Below are 17,079 nucleotides of genomic sequence, written 5' to 3' on the forward strand. Positions count from 1 at the left end.
TTTTCGTCTGAGAAAACCAAGAGAGAGTCCCAATATACTCTTCTAATTAAATTAACCTAAAAACTGCATAATAACATTTTGTATTGGAGATCACACTGTCGAAAAAATTGAGTTTGGTTCATGTCCTGTCAGGATTTAATAAAAAGTGAATTCGACAAATTAAAAAAATTTTTTTTTTCGAAAACGAGGTTTTAAATATGGAAGGTTACTGGATAAGGAAGTCTACTGTATTTTCCGTTTTATTTTCGTGTATGGAATTACATCTTTCTCGGTAGTACCACGACTTTGAATACACAATGTACATAAATGTTGTATAAACCACAGAAACCCGTAATAATTAATCAGCTGTCTAGTAAGAGGGATGCTATATATGAGCAACCCGTGAACATCACTTATAAAGCAACTATTCATTAATTTACGAAGTAATCTCGAAACAGGGCCCCGGCTTCGCGATATCCTTCGCTCTCAGGAATAATCACAAAGCATGGCACGCGCAAAATAATACGTTCTATAAATAAATAAGTATAGTTTCTAGTCGAAGCGGCTCGCGAAATTCACGTTCGAAATCAATGAATAGTCTGAGCATTGGAAAACCTGTACACCGTTCAAGCGTATAATCACGATATTAAATTAACAATAAATAAGTACGGAATTTAACATTGACGGGATGAGGAGGTTCGATCGAAACCATTAATTTCCTGATACGTCCCACGACGTTTCTATAATTAATCTACTGAAGATTCACGGACGTGTACACGTTACAAGACATTTATTCCACAATATTATCTCAAAACGTGTGTGTATACGTCAGAGTAGTCATCTTGTCTTTAAACTCGCCAACACGTCATAATCTGTTGGGAGAAGAACATGATTAGTAATGACATAACGCTATTTTCAGTACTTTTTATTTAACCAAGCGACACCGTGAAGGACTTAATTGTTGAGCTGCAGACGCACGCATAACGTGTAATAGGATTGAAACGTGAGCGCATCAGTTTCAATTACTTCCTAATGTCCATCTAATCGCGAACTATATGTATTTTATATGTATACATAAATTTATATATGTATGTAGAACGATTATTGCAAACAAGCTCGCGTCGCTTGGCTAAACTTTTCTATCACATTCAAGTCTACGCGAATGAACTGTAAACGATCAAAAATGTAGCAGCCAAAAACGTTCCCATGTCGTAGTACAACGTTATGCACGTGCCAAATAATCGGCAGGTTCCTTTCTAATCAGCGATTAATTACGTTACGACACACACAAGCACAGTTTATGCACGTACAGATATCACATGTCTAAGTTATCGATTACGTCTTACACAACATGCGAGACCCGATAGAATACACCATCGATTATTCTACGATGAAATATTAACAGCTAAGAGAAGTGCGTCCGGTACACCCCTACGAAAATAGACATTCTTCGCGTTCTTCAGAGAAAAATAAGTTGCCTACACGATGAGCCACGTTGAAATCTAAATTACCTCTAATGTATTTAATAACACGAACAAATTTCTAAGCAATGAACAATTTTTTCAAGGGGCTAATATTGTAGTGATTTCTTCTTTTAACTTCACCGGTAACGCATCCAAAAATAAATGGTCTCGTACAAAAAAATTTATCAGAAAATATATTTTTGATAAAATCCTTTCTGTCGCAAGGTTTGGACCCTTAAAATATGTATTTCTTCGCTTGGAAATTTTCTCACGTCGTTATGAACAATAGAGATATTTTAGATCGTGGTTTCAGGTAACTCACCATGCATATTATTCGTATCGAATCGTTTGATGATGCTTCTCGGTCATTCGATCGATTGCGAAGACTGAGAACATCTCAGGAACAAAATGTCTATGTAGTTGCATTAATATTTACGAGCGAGAAATATTTTAATGATCCCTCGACATCTTATACGAAATATAAAATTATTTTATACATACGATACTCTGTGCATTCAAGCGCACTATCATTAAAGCTACACCGGCTTACCCGTAGAATATCCCGTAATTCATGATGCAACAAATAAAATGACTGTAAAGAAATGATTTCGAACTGCTGATATACATGCAGTACTAAAAATGGCTTCTAGTGCAAGCTATGTTAATGTTATAGATGTTGTTCGATTTCTGTTACATCCACGAACTTTTTAATTTTGATTTACTTGATATATTATCCTTATAAGTTCACGTTTTTAAAAAATTTTTTTTACTTCAAAACTCAAATATATAGTTTAGATATTAAACTTATAAGATCAGTGAACATATTACTATGAATTCTGAAAATGTTGCAGAAGGAAGTCTCGTATAAATGCGATTTGCGCGATTTTACGGTTTTGCATCATGAATTGCGAGACACTCATTGTTCGAATCTAAAACAAGACGCATGAGAAACTGTGTCGCCTAGAACTGATAGCGAATGGTAAAACTAATAATTTCTAAACAAGTAGATGGCAGTCGCGCGATTCGTTTGCAGTTTCGGACTCTACAAGTTGTATTCTTTTGAGAATATATGTATGTATATTGTTAGTCTTAAAGAAAATACATACAGTTAGAAAAGCACTGGGAAAAAGTTTATAAAACGTTTAGAGGTAAAGCATGTTAGAAAAATTATATTCTTGGAAGTTATTTGGTGTTTCAGGGAGGAGGCAGCTTCTGGTTGGTTTTGGCGGAGAGGAGATCCGCATTGCAAAGTGAAAGGTCGTCTTCAAAAGGTTCGTGTTATGGAAGAGTTTTGATCTTTTGAGGAGGGATTGGATTCTTCATGTTCTATGATTGCGAAGTTCTTCGTAAAGGAAAATTCACGTACCCTTAAATACAGAACGAAGTTTTTCATTGGAAAAGTAAAGACAACGAGAGAGAGAAAGGAAACAACATATATGTATACATTTACAAGATAATCATATCGAAATATAAGTACTTCGTATAATGTTTGCATTCGCAAAGTTTTCCATTAAAACTTTATTTGTTATCGATTTCTCGACCGAAACTCTATTGCGTAAAACCATAATTTACTATAAATTGCTCGCGCTTCAATCAATGAAGTGATGCACTATTTCTTCCGTGTTTTGTACAACATAACTGCTAGAGTGTACACGTGACAACAACAATTCTATAAACTTTCTTTGAAATACTTTCAATAGTTAATACTTATCGCGGCTCAGGGGAAGGGATAACGAGCAATCGTAATACTGCGTATAGGATGAAGGAGGACATTAAAATACTGCAATGTTAGCTTACTGCGACATTCGATGCTGTAATAATAGCACTATGTCATCGCTTCAACTGTTTGTTTGTGTGTTGCCGTGCTTTTCAACACTTCGTGCAAGTTACATCGTAAGAAGCACTGACAATTAGTCACTGACAGATGAAGTAACAGTTCTTACAGCTAAAACTGTTTCAAACTGCACTGTTGCCTGTATCTGCCACGACCTGTTTTACATTGTCAATTCAGGACACAGTGATAATTTTTTTTTTATTATTCGTTTCTTTTTTTAAAGATTAATGGTAATAATGATAGCCTCCGAATATCTCGTTCGGTGAAACCCGCTACAGATGTTTTAAATCGTGGCGGATTTCTACAGTCTCTCTGAAAAAAATTAATTAAGCTTCAGCGGCCTGCACCGAAGTCAGTCACTGACTAGCAACGAACTGACGATAAAGAAATGCCGTTGCTAATAGAAATAATCGCTAACAGATCTAATAGTCTTCTAGAAGCCTTTGTTACAAGAAGTTCCACTTGCGGAGAAAAAAATGTTCAACTGCTCTCTTTTTCTCTAATTTTACTAATTCTTCTAATCTATCTATTCACTTTTTAGCGTAATTGAACAAGTACAGACTATAAATTAAAGATTAACTTTTTCTACATTATCTACAATAAGAAAAATTTAATTTAACTTGATGAAATACTTTAGACTTTTTTCTCCGCAGAAAAGAATGTTAGCTACTAGCTAGCTTAAGCAAGGTGAAGCGTTCGAGGTTATTGCATGGCAGTAATAAAAAATCCATTTTGGGAAACAATAAAAGTTTCGCAGTTTTCGAAGTTCAAAGCAATATAAAAAGTTCGTTTGACCAAATCTACAAGAAAAAATGCGAGTCTAATTAGAAAGCTGTGCTCATGCTATGTTTGAATGTCTGAGAAACTGAAACTGCGATTACGGTTGGAAAATTGTTTCTTGTTCAAGTCGTTGCTTCTTTCGGGTGAGAATATGTATCTAAATTCAAATTGCGGCTTGCTATTTGCTATGGTGCTCAGTGTTCCGATATCGTCGGCGCTTGCAGCCTCAGTAACGTAAGCTTCTCGATAAAATGGGGTACCTTGAGCACCCCACAGAATTTGAAAAGATTTGGATAATTTGATTCTGAAAAATGAATGTATAACATGTGCATTTGTGTATATTTTGTAACTTGTAGGACACTTCCTGAAGTTTTTTTGTCCGGAACAGATTTTTTCGGTACTTCCGCGCCACTATAACTGTCTCAAGGCGCAGGGCGCAGCGCTCCACTACCTCGTCATCATAGATACGTTACTGTTTTTTCCGCGCAGCGCCTCTAGCGGCCATCTATCGTACGAAAAATGCTGGACGATATCGGAACACTGACGGTGCTACATGGTATTTCTAAAACTTCTGTATATCTTATTTGCTAGAGACGGTGCTTTGCAATCTATGGTGCATGTACAACGGTATCGTGAGTTTTTTCTACACCAAACTATTTATAGTCGTCTGTACAATGTATATGAAAATACTTACTCCTCTGGTAAAACACGCGGTTTAGCATAATCACCTGGCCAGTCATACAGGTTTGGCAGTGGACTATCATAATTGGCATCGTACATTTTGCTCACAATAAATTCACGTTTGTCTTTAGGTTCCGGGTACTCACTCGCCAATCCAGCTGCGAAAGAAGACCGGTTAAAAGAAATTATGAAAAGTAACACTATAATCATCACTGGACGCTCGTGTTGATCTCCATCAAAATTACATGGAGTACAGGTTAGTCAATAAAGATATAATTATCAACAAAGAAATTGAAATATAATTTCGATTAGAGGCATAGAAGCAATTCTAAGTGATGAGTAGAGTGCGGACCTTTATGCAAATTGAAATATTTGTGTATAAATTGCAGCTAATGTGGGTTGAGAATAATATATCGGAATTTTTGAAAGCTTAATTTTTCTGGTGTTTAAAATTTCATCGACCAATTTTTATCATAAATAGGGGGCAGATCTTTATGCCAAAAAAATTGTCTACATCCATTGCAAGGAATTGATGCAAGTTGTTGCATCTGTTCTTTATCAGTGAATAAAAAGTACTCACTTTTCGCATAAGCATAGTTGGCAATTCTAATGGCAATGTCTATTGAACATTCGCGAATAGTGTTCAATGGTGGGTAAAGACTACCCATCTCCAGATCCTCGTCCTTCACGTGATCAGCAACTGCTTGAGCTGAAATGAGGAATAAATCTTCGGTGATGTGATGGACTCCGGTTCCGATCACGCCCAATGCGATTCCAGGGAATATGTACGCGTTGTTTCCTTGCCCGGGTTTGTAAATTTTCCCTTTGTAGTTCACTTCTCCGAACGGGGAACCCGAGGAGAATATGCATCTTCCCTAAAACGTGAATATTCTCAAATGAAGATTTAGAATGCTCTCGACAAGTCTATCAAAATTATGAATTTCAGGTGATTGCGACGAAAAAGACACTTGTTTATTAATTGAATGAAAGAACTTTTGAAATGGTCATCGCGAATTGGATTGTGTTTCGTGGGAATTTCTAAGAAATATTTTTCAATATAATTTTCGTACATCCGTGTAATCGTAAGCTTGCTGAGCAGTGCACTCGGCTTTGCTAGTCGGATTGCTCAGAGCGAAGATCAACGGCCTCTCGTTGTTCGTGGCCATTTCTTTGAGGACCTCAGGCGTGAACGCTCCGGCCGCAGCTGACGCACCTGTTTGAGCATTTCAACTTTAGACAGAAATCAATGCATACTAGCAAACAAAAATGTGCGCACCTATCAGAACGGTCGGTTTCACTTTCTTCACAACGTCGATCAGCGATTTCATCACCTTGTGATCCTTCGCGTACCAGACCTTGTGACCCTCGAGGTTGCCTTCCGGTCGGTTTTTAACGAGCAATCCGTCGATATCCATCATCCAAATATTGTCGCGAGCTTCCTGTTCAGTGCAGCCGTCTGCTTCCATCGCTTTCACGCAGAGATCGGCAATTCCGATGGCGGCCTACGGTTTACAAAATCTTTATTAGCATTTTTCTTGATCGATTCGGTTCATATTTATCGTGTACTTTTGAGCTTTGTTTTTCTACGTAGAGTATTACTTTAGTAGACTTTATTGGGATATTACACACCTCGCCAGCGCCTAAAAAGACGAACCTATTGTCAGACATCTTCTTCTTCGTTATTCTTTTCGATGCTAAAATCCCAGCCACCGCAACCGCAGCGGTGCCTTGTATGTCATCGTTGAACGTGCAATACTTGTCGCGGTATTTGTCTAGGAAACGGAAGGCATTATGGTTTCCGAAATCCTCAAACTGCAATAACACATAAAAATCAGCTCACGAAGAGAAGAGAGGGGACTGTAGAGAATAAATATTCGTTTCCTGCGAACGTACTTGAATCAGAACGTTCTGACCGTATTTTTTCACGCACGCAGCCATAAACTCATCGATCAACTCGTCATACTCGTCGCCCTGACTTCTCGCCTTGTTAAGACCGATGTAATGGGGATCGTTTCTGAGTTGCTCGTTGTTAGTACCAACGTCAATAGTAATTGGTAGACACTGATGCGGCTTAATTCCAGCTAGAGCAGTGTAGAGAGCCAATTTTCCTACGGGAATTCCCATACCGCACGCTCCCAGATCACCGAGACCGAGAATTCTTTCCCCATCCGTTACGCAAATAGCACGAACCGCTTGTTCAGGCCTGCATTATGACATTATCATGCTTTTATGGTACTCGTTTCGAGAGAATTTTTCAACAGTTCAATTATTTGGACTCGTGAAAAAAAGTACGATCAAGTAAATCATAATTGGACAGCGGATAACAATTCTCCCGTCAATCGTGAGCAAGAGAAATTAAATGAAAACGTGTCTCCTCTTTCAATCATTCAATCATAACGCAACAATATAATCAATATAACTAATAAATCAGAAATAATAATAAAATTAAGAATAATGTTCATGCAATCTCATCAAAATTTTGTGTTTCACTTATTCATTTCTGTTATATTGTATATGCATAAAATCCGCAGTCTAATCATAGTTAATGTACATCTAACGAACCTTAACCATTCTATAAAATATTTACTGTTTTAATCGTGTTTCACTTTTGTTAGGACACTATTGCTAAAATTTGTTTATGGCAGTAATGTTCAGTGCTTTCTAATATAGTAAATGACGTATTGTAGCGTGACCAGTTTTGTACACTTTTTTGTAAATTCAGAAAATCGTAGATTTCTAAAATCTTCATGGATTCGTAAAGTCTACATATAGCATTCGTTCGTTCCAGTTCTAAGTATGCAAAATACAGCTGAACATATAAAACGGGAATTTCGGGGATCGAGTTGGGAACAGACTTATCAACAAATATGTTCCACTTTCCATGTACACCTACATCGTCTGATTCAACCTTAAGTTTCGTCAATGTTTATGTATTTTACGACGTTTTAAACGTCAACAAAAGAAGCTTAAAAATGTATGGCTTTCTCTGTAGGTATACACGAAAGTGTTATATTGCACGTTTTCTTAAGATATTATGATTCAATTTGTAAAGTACGTACCAATTGTTCAGTATCTCGTAGATGTGGCCTTTATCGTATATTGTAATGAATAATCCACGAGGTCTGCGATAAATGACACCGAACTTCTGACAGGCTAATCCCACGGTAGGAGTATAAATAATTGGCATCATTTGCTCAATGTTCTCACTTAGCAGACGGAAAAATAATCTCTCGTTTCTTTCCTGCAGCAAACAGTGGACACTCCAATTAGTTTGGTACTCATTATATTAATTATCTTTCCTGCAGCAAACGCAGGAAGTACAAAAGTACCAAGAAGGAACATTCATAAACAATTAATCTGGCATTTACTACATTAAGTAGCTGTTATGTTATTGTAGAGCTTGGTTTATCTGAACATTTATACTATTTAACAGTAATTAAAAAGTGAGAAAACTAAATTTTCAAAAATATACCTCCCGGCAAGCAAATGTTCTAAAAGTACTTTAAAGAAACATCCTTAATAAAATATTGTTTCGAATAAAATCCACCTAGACTCCTAAAAATGAAGTCGACAATACAGGTAGTTGTAAAGAGGAACAAAATTACTGACAATAATTACATGATAACAACATAGTCGCCAACACCAGGACGTTAATGCGACTTAAGAGTCCAAGAAAAAAGAGATAAAGGCAAAAATAGCTGCGAGTATTGTTATTTCATTCACATGCCTACAGTATGTGCGTGTGTTAAATGCTTATTCTTGTAACAGAAGATCTCGGAAATCCGTTTATCCAGACATTATACCCGTTTAGCGTTCGCGGAATCGAGATCCCGCTGTATCAGTCAATTAGAGTTGTCTTATATCTTGTTTCACCATACCTGAAGTTCCACGAGGTAAAGATAACGATTCAGATCCTCGGTATACTTCATAACTGAAGCCTTGCACAGAGCCAGCTGTTCTTCCTGAGTTTTGAATCTAGGAGGCTGCAGACCGTGTATACCCAAGGATATCCTCTCTTGCAGAGTAAATGCCAAACCCTGCCCGACAGATGAAAATTGTACATTCATATGTAGTAATTGAACTGCAGATCTTTATGCGGAGTCACAGTTTTGAGGACTAATGGGAAAACTGGAATTGGGTGATACATAGTTTTACTCGTGCTATTATAGGTGTGGCTAGTTAAAAATAATTACGAAAAGAAAGAATACATTTTTTTTAGAATCAACTGAGACTTTTTACTTTTTATAAAGATCCACAGTCTATCACATTGTGTGCTCTCACAGAGTTTAATAACAGAGATTAGATATTTACCTTATTAAGTCGGGGATCCCGTAAATGACCAATGCCTTTCACCATATTTATCGGGACGACATCTCCCGATATTTCGTGGATGTCCCTTTGTGGGACATCCTTCGCTGCAGGATGCGAGGATGGAAGAACTCGAGTCCATGATCCTGCACCGTTTCTGCTACTGGTCGATCTGATACACACAAAAGAGACATATTGAGTTTCTTCTTCGTTCATTGTATTATATTTTTGATAAGGTACACGCAGCTATGAAGATAAGGTAACAAAAGAACATCGGCAACTTGAAAATTCCGATTTCTGTTGGACTGTGCAAGTTCGCAGATTTTCTGTAGCAGAATCATGAATTTTTTTGCTGTTTTTGTAAAATGCTATTTCATTTTATAATGTTAAAAAATGTGCCAAGTGAAACCGCTATGATACATTAAAAACGTTAATTCTGCACTAATAAACCTGATTTTATTGAATTACTTAACTAAAATGCTTTCTTTTCGTAAGGCTTTTTGAATGATTCAAATACTACAACAAGATGACTGCATCCAGTTTGCAGTCGAAGTTATTTTGAACACTTGCTATAAAAGCAAGCTTCTGTAATTCGGGAACAAGATCGAAGAGGTGTATGTTCAAGTAAACTCTTTTATTGCTTATGAATGTCGCGTTCATTGAAGTGCATCTCATATGCTATGATATACATTGTGCATTGAATAAACTTAAGCAGTATATTAGTTATGTAGTAGCAATTTCGAAGAATGAAAAATAATTTTTATCCTCCAAACAGACGCCTCCAAGTGTAATGTGTCATCGATAGTAATGTTTATAGAATGCTGATGAAGTTATAATGAAACTAAAGTTCAAATCTTAATAAAACAGTGTATTGGTCAGCAGAATTCCGAACGAGCAAATATTTGTTTAAACACGAAGAGGAAGTGAAGGTGAAAGGTAAAGGCAGCCGCAATTCTGAGGCTGCGAGGCCCGGCCCTGTATCGCCTGCTGCACACGTTCATTTTGTTTATAATTGCATTAGCTTGCGTGCACGGGCAGCACACAGTGCGCTTCAGTTTCTGGGAAAATTACATTTAACATCAAAATTTCCGCCGGTTTATGAACCCCGAACGGACGCGTGCCAATTAGTACGTTCAACTGAGTGATTCATTTGTGGAACATTTAGTGGGGCTCAAGCGAATTGATCGAATCCGTTTCAGGTGGAATCGCGATTAACATCGTTTCGGAAACACATGACTCATTTCGTCAATAATATGGACAAGGTGTAAATGACGCTCGCTTTCGTGGGAAACACTTGTTGCGGTCATCGCGGTTATTCGTGATGCTCTCTCTACAGGGAAATCAATAAAACGAGGACAAGTTACGCTGCCAAATAACTTCAAGTGTCATGCACGGGGAAATAAATCAACAAGTCACGATATCATCAGCCTTTTGGCAGGATGCCTTCGACGCGATCAAAGACACCGACATTCGATCAGACACTCATCTAACGTAATTAATAGACTGCGGATTTTAAGGCATTTATGATCCAAATGGGTAGATGAAATGCGAAAAAATGAAAGTTGATTTTCAATTTATTAAAATCATTCAAAAAAGAAATGAATATCTATGTAGATGTATCTAGCAATTAATCCACACAATATGTATATTATGCTATTTCTATGAATATTAGAATTGCTCTGTTTAAATAATGGGTGCAAATGATTATGTCCTATAAAACATTCTGTACGTTTAATCTGAAATAGTCAAGAGCAACAAATTTTCTCGTCGAAAAGAACATAGGAGAATTAAACGAAATAAATGGAACGTTAGAATAGACAGTTAGAATACTGTTTCTGTGAATATCGTTTGTATATCATTCACATCTGTAGGTTCATCGTCATGTTTTAACATCCGTTTAGCTCCGGGAAACTGTTTTAGTGGATTATTGTTTGACAATTCGCACGGTGTAATGAAATAGAGAAATGGCGGCGAGATAACACTGTACCAATAATAGAACGATTTGTGTCGATAAAAGACACGCTGCCAGCGTTGTAACAGGAGGAGCTGTGTAGTATATCCGTAACCGAATAACCTGGCCATGCGATAATATATTCATTACTCTCGACAATACCTTGACATTTACATACCGGTGAACTATAATGAACAACTAATATAGCGAAAGCGGTCATACACAACCTTTCCAAGTGGGTGCACTTATGAATTATTTTGTACATTGCATCACAGGCACGTAGTGGCGAATAAAAGGCACCGGCGGAAAATTATGCAACGTTGCCTGTACCCACAATTACTTCATCTGCATGCTTCATTGTTACTCTAAAAACTTATTTACGTTGTATTTAAAAGGAGCTTGACTATTGTCTCTAAACAATTTCTTTGAGGCATATAAAGAACAGTTAAATAACTACAAATCTGTACAGTATTAAATGTTATTCTGCAGAAAATTTCCAAATTTTTTATACAAAGTTAAACCTCATAGAAACTTTTACCTCCAAAAAAAGAATTGGAAATTTCCAAGTCACAGAAATAAAGATGCTCATAAAAATGTCATTTCTTCGTTATGTCTGGAGCGTTAATTCCATCGAATACATTGCGAAAAAATGCGATTTGTGAAACGTATGACTTGCACAAAGAAACATTGCAGAAAATCGAACAAGTCCGTGCTCCATTTTATCACGCACTTAGATCGAACAGGATTAATCGATTAGCAATGAATTCTAGATAACAACTTGATATTGTGCAACGAGCGGTTATCGGTTCGATCTGGTTACAACTAAAGCGCAGAATTAACCACATGACTGCAATTGACCGAGCCTGATCGCCACTGATACCGCCGGAAATCTAGATTCAAGAATTCCTGTTTTCAAGAGCAACCTTGTAAGAGAACGGTGCGATAATCTTAACGGAACGACCACGCAGACATTACCAAGAAATATCGCCGTGAAATAACAATAGTTCACATTTGAACGAGAACGGGGTAATCTATTATTACTTTAGTGGCATTCGGCCAGATTTATAGGAATATCTTTGAAAAATATGGCCGAACAACTGATTGTGTTCTAAAAGAACATCTGTTATGTCACCCCATAAAAATGCGAATTTTATTTCGCATTCCTGGAAGCGGAAATACAAAAATATAATCCTTAGACCGCGAATTTCACGCATTTAAAATTTATGCATTTAAAGAGATTATTTATTTTTTATCTGTTACAAGATAACGATGTGCAGTTTAATCAGGCAAATATATAACAATAAAGGGAAATAGAAAAATAAATAAAAGAAAGATAAAGATGCACAGTCTAATAATCATGAATTTAGTTTTGGATGATATATAAAAATACCAATGGTTTTCTAAGAATACAAAATTTCCATTATGGAATTGCATAATGTTTACAATATATACTATGACTATAATATTCATAATATTGAGTGTGTTCAATGATGTCCGATTCGAATGTAAATGGCAGAAATGTGAGATTTAAGAATGCTGTGTTGATGGTACAATGTTGAAACTGGTTTTCACACGTTCATTTGTGGCGTTAGGTTTTTTGCTTATCATATGGCGGCCCTGATCGCCGCAGCTTCTTCATCGTTCAATGGGCGTACCTACGCAATCCACGTGACGTCAGTTTCCTGCGTGGAACTATCTAATTTCTGCGTGCTCATTAAGTATGTATCGCGAAATGTCGAGGAGACTATCTAGACTCATGTCTGCTTAAACAAGTTTTATTCAAATGTACTTCCTATGCAGAACATTTGAGAGCATTACAATAAAACTCTTAACACATTATAGAATTTCATGAGCTAATAAAAATCTATAAAAAAGATTACAACTAAATACAAAATCCTGATTGAATAACATTGAAATTTCTGAACAGTAGTGTTGATAATCTTTTCTTGTCAACTAACGTTGATGATTTTTTTCTTGGCGTCTGTCAGAGTTTTTTAAACTGGAAACGACTGAAGTGCAGGCGTAGCGAGTTTTCGCGTAAAAGAATATTGCACCTTCGTGTAAATTGTCCACTTATCCCAACCTGTCGTTACTCTAGCGTCTAAGTCATTTTTAACGCATCCTAAATAACCACGTAACTATCACAAGATACTTTTTCCTCGTTCTGAGCAATAAAACCATGGGTTAGGGTATATTATATAAGTTAGTCGATTTAATATGTTACATAAAGCGCTGACATAACTTCGCCAGCATGAAATGACACGGGTCGTGATGTATGTCGTCATTCCCAAAGATTCCCTATGACGAAACGTGACATACAGGATAAAACATCCTTCCCGGAACACCAAATACTATAAACGGCGTTTCCTTGAACACGCTTCTCCTTTTGTCTTTATGGAAATATCAAACGCAATTCGGAGACTTTGGCGAAACCTCGAATAGAATTCACCCCTTTTTCAACATCATTTTACAAATGATTTTTAGCTTCTTACTGTGCAGCAATCACCGGCATTCGTTTTTCGAAACAATGAGTAGTTATTTACTCTAGTAAACCAACGAATCGTAAAAATAAAATACTCTATAAATGTTTGAATTGTTCGCGTCCTATCTACGAAACCGGCAATTAACAGGTGTACGAGATACCGTACGAGACATCGTAATACCGCGTGGACGGTGTTATTAATACCATAGTCGACTTATACTCTGTTAATTTGCGAAACGGAGAGAAGTAGAGGATAAACAATCCGTTAATATTTATGCGTGTAGAAATGCAATGGTTTCGCTAACTGAGATTCGAAGTGTCCCACCCAAATAATAAACACAGCTGATCAAGCGAAGATACGCATTCGCCGTCTCTTCAGAAAAAAGAAGCGTCATACATTTCTGAGAAGTCTGAGGGGAAAAAAACGCCTGACATCGTAAGGTTACAAAAATAGATCGATGCACACATCTGCGTGTATGGTTCGCGAAAATGTAGACGTCGCTGTCTGTGTTCCACCAGGGCCATGCTTTTCAATAAAGCTTCTACCGTCAATGCAAAATCTCGTTACGACAACCGCGCCAAGCAGAATCAATACTCCGATAGAACTCCATTTACATTCGAACGAAATTTCTGCCCGATTTACTATACACCTGCCCACCGTTTATTGCATTGTCCAACGAATTATAGCTTCTGGCAAGTTTTTAAATCGACAGGAATTTCACAGCGAAGTATTTGACGAACACAAAATTTTGTCGCAAAATGAACACAGAATCGGATACAGGTTTTAGTCCAGTTTAGTGAAACGTCCACTTTTCCTATTATTGACTATTATTTGACGACTTTTTTCCATTTTGTTTGATTTCATTTTATCTATCGTATCAGATTTATTTTGTGTAAGCTTGCGTTGTTTCATGAAAGTAAAGTTAAGAATATTTTTACAATACGTGCGTGAACAATGAAATCTATTCTATCATGTCCCACAGTATCGTCTTAATAAATTCATTAATAATGAAATAGAAATATGATAATTTGTCTGTGACAGGTTTGGTGTCAATTTCACGTAGCGTTTTTGTTCCGGACCGATCAAAACGTGAAGAATTGGATCGGAAGATGAGCTCCAATAATTCGAACGGATGAACAGGTAGCAGGGAGACCCAAGTAGGTGTTCCCTATTATATCAGCGACCCAGATATGCGAACAGCTGTCGTGTAAATGGAGTTCTACCGTAGACGATATTCTAATATTAAGCACAAAACTGCTCCAAAAGCGGCGACCGGAATGATCCGATCGAAATAATCCAAGGATCGTCGGCCTTTTACGTTAGCTTGGAAAGTTCCACTGAATTTGATCGACTCCCTTTTCGTCGAATTTTGCGGTTTCTCGTGAAATGGTCGGATTCGTGTGGGAGAAAGGAAGGACTCGGGCGCGTGTGCGTAGGGGCTGGAGTACAGAAAGAGCGTCCCTTGTGCTGTTCGGAGGAGAACGGCAGGAATCGCGTTGGTCTAAGAAGAAGATAGAAGAAAGGTAGAAGGTAGAGGAATTGGGAGAAGGTGAGGGTGAAAATTTGTCGAGGCACCTGGACGAGAAGAGAGCCCGGTGCTATTGTGGTTGGCACTGTCCCACAAAACGGCCGTTAAACGTGGCCTGGTATCGATCTGCGACTGTTCCCAGCGCGTTCCTATTTTCAGCACTGCATTGCGGTAGAATCGCTAGGTTATTCACGGCCCTTGTCGCGTATTCGAGTAGCTCTTTCCACTTCTCCCGTCGATGCGAATCGGCGCGCACGTGCGTGTATCCCGCACCGGTCGAAGCAAAACCGAACCAAAACGGAGCTGACTGTTTTGCGGTTTCTCGAAAAGGTTCACGGCGTTTCGGCGGACAGTTGACGGTGAATTTTGTGGAAAAATTTTGCTGGGTACTCACAATATAGACCTTTGCAGGACGAACATTTCTGTTCCTCGCGTGCTCACAGCTGATCACCTCCCACCCGACAGGATCAACGCGCGACTGCGCGTTTTCGGCTAATCGCGATCACCGATGCCGACCCGCTTACCCTCGTTCAACGCTCAACGCCGCCGCTCAGTATACACTCGCACACCTTATTCCCCTTTCGGCTCTTCAAGTTTATCTACACGGCGATCCACGCATACGCAAGACCGTTCGCCGACACACGGCACATCGTACTGCACACGCGCGCGAATAACGGAACGCCCGCCGCTTCTTTCCGCGTCGATCCAGCGATTCTCTTTCTTGCCAACTTCCATTTCCGTTGGAGTTACTCCGAATGTAGCGTTCAAGTAGGTCGTTCACCTAATCGTAGGCCCGTCATATGTGAAATCGCTAATCTGGGACAGAGAACGTGCAAACCGTGCACGAAACTCGGATATTTTTCAATACCTCTGAACACTTTGCGCACCGCACGTTCTGCATATATTTTTGGTAGACGTGTGAGACACCCCGAAAATGTCGGGTACCCGATGGTCGGGACGGTGATTTCCGAGAATCCCGAAAATTTCGAGATTTTCGAGTAATTTCTCGATCTCGAATCAAATTCTCGATCCGTTCCAATGCGACATTTTCAGGTTCTTGCACAATTAATTATCATAACCAATGTTCGCAGATGCTGCCACAATTTTCATAGAGATTAGTGGAAAGGACCATTGTGTTAATTTGACACGAGGGACACATTAAGTAGTGAAAATGAAGGAGGGATAAGGGTTAATTTTGTTTAAATTATCTTGGAATTACTCAATGGATTCTCGTTTTACTTGGTGCAGTTTTATGTAATATAACAACAATAGCATTGTGTAAAAAACTTTTTTCTTTATTTAAGCTTACCCAGACCCTTAAATGGGGTCTATACAGCTGGACGTAATTTATATTACATTACATGGTACAGTTTGAATGACATTATTGTTTAGCATATCTGGTTATATACGCAGGTTAAAAAGCTCTGGTTTTAAGAAAGGTTGTTTAGGAAAGGTTTAAGGTTGTAAGAAAAACTCTTGAGTTTTTAGAAGAAATGGATACTTCTCATTCTAGCACTGAAGGGTTAACGTCTGGTAAACATAAGACGGACATTCGCGTCTTTGGTACAAAAAGTGTTAAATATGCTATATGGAGTGTTCCTTATTTGATGGTACAGCTAGAAAGAGAATCAAAGTTTTTTACACAAGAACGTTTTCTCCAGGTCCTTTTGCATTAATATTGGCAGGAAGTAGAACGGGCAGGTTGTCACCAGACACGGGAGCCGATTCCTAGTGTGGACTCTCGCCTTCGCGGAGCCAAGTATTTTGGGATTAGGACCCTGGAAAGCCGTTTTCGTACATATTCACAGGTGATAATCACGTGCGCCTCTAGAGCCTTAGTTATAGAGATGTGCAAGACCTCAAAAATGTCGGATCTGGATGGGTCGACAATTTTATTCAGGATCTTCCAAAAAATTTTGGGATTCTCGGGAATATATTTTTTTAAAATTATAATTAATGCTTTAGGGCATTGGAGCCCATAAGCAGACACTCTCTTGAGAATATTTTTTTTTATTTATTAACAAGAGCTTTAGATCCTTTCTGATCCATAAGCCAGTCTCGAGAATATTAAT

General features: G+C 38.0%; 1 protein-coding gene across 5 annotated transcripts; it reads right to left on the bottom strand.

Moving 5' to 3' along the window:
* Positions 1-227: 227 nt before the first annotated feature.
* Positions 228-15,661, bottom strand: LOC143216255 (NADP-dependent malic enzyme). Of its 5 annotated transcripts, none has more exons than XR_013010532.1 (12): positions 15,402-15,661; positions 9,049-9,217; positions 8,616-8,774; positions 7,797-7,978; positions 6,631-6,940; positions 6,367-6,549; positions 6,014-6,239; positions 5,808-5,950; positions 5,318-5,612; positions 4,751-4,895; positions 3,386-3,588; positions 228-851 (listed from the first exon to the last, which is right to left on the bottom strand). XR_013010532.1 is itself a non-coding variant. In XM_076439135.1 (11 exons), the coding sequence occupies exons 1-11, from the start codon at positions 15,425-15,427 to the stop codon at positions 845-847; spliced, it is 1,845 nt and encodes a 614-aa protein (XP_076295250.1). In that variant the 5' UTR covers positions 15,428-15,661; the 3' UTR covers positions 228-844. The 5 variants fall into 5 exon arrangements, 3 of the variants coding, with proteins under 3 accessions (XP_076295250.1, XP_076295249.1, XP_076295251.1); XR_013010531.1 differs by having other exon boundaries at positions 3,240-3,588; XM_076439135.1 differs by lacking the exon at positions 3,386-3,588.
* Between the last annotated feature and the right edge of the window lie 1,418 nt (positions 15,662-17,079).

The sequence above is a fragment of the Lasioglossum baleicum genome, chromosome 15, assembly GCF_051020765.1.
Source record: "Lasioglossum baleicum chromosome 15, iyLasBale1, whole genome shotgun sequence".
In the NCBI taxonomy this organism is placed as follows: Eukaryota; Metazoa; Arthropoda; class Insecta; order Hymenoptera; family Halictidae; genus Lasioglossum; species Lasioglossum baleicum.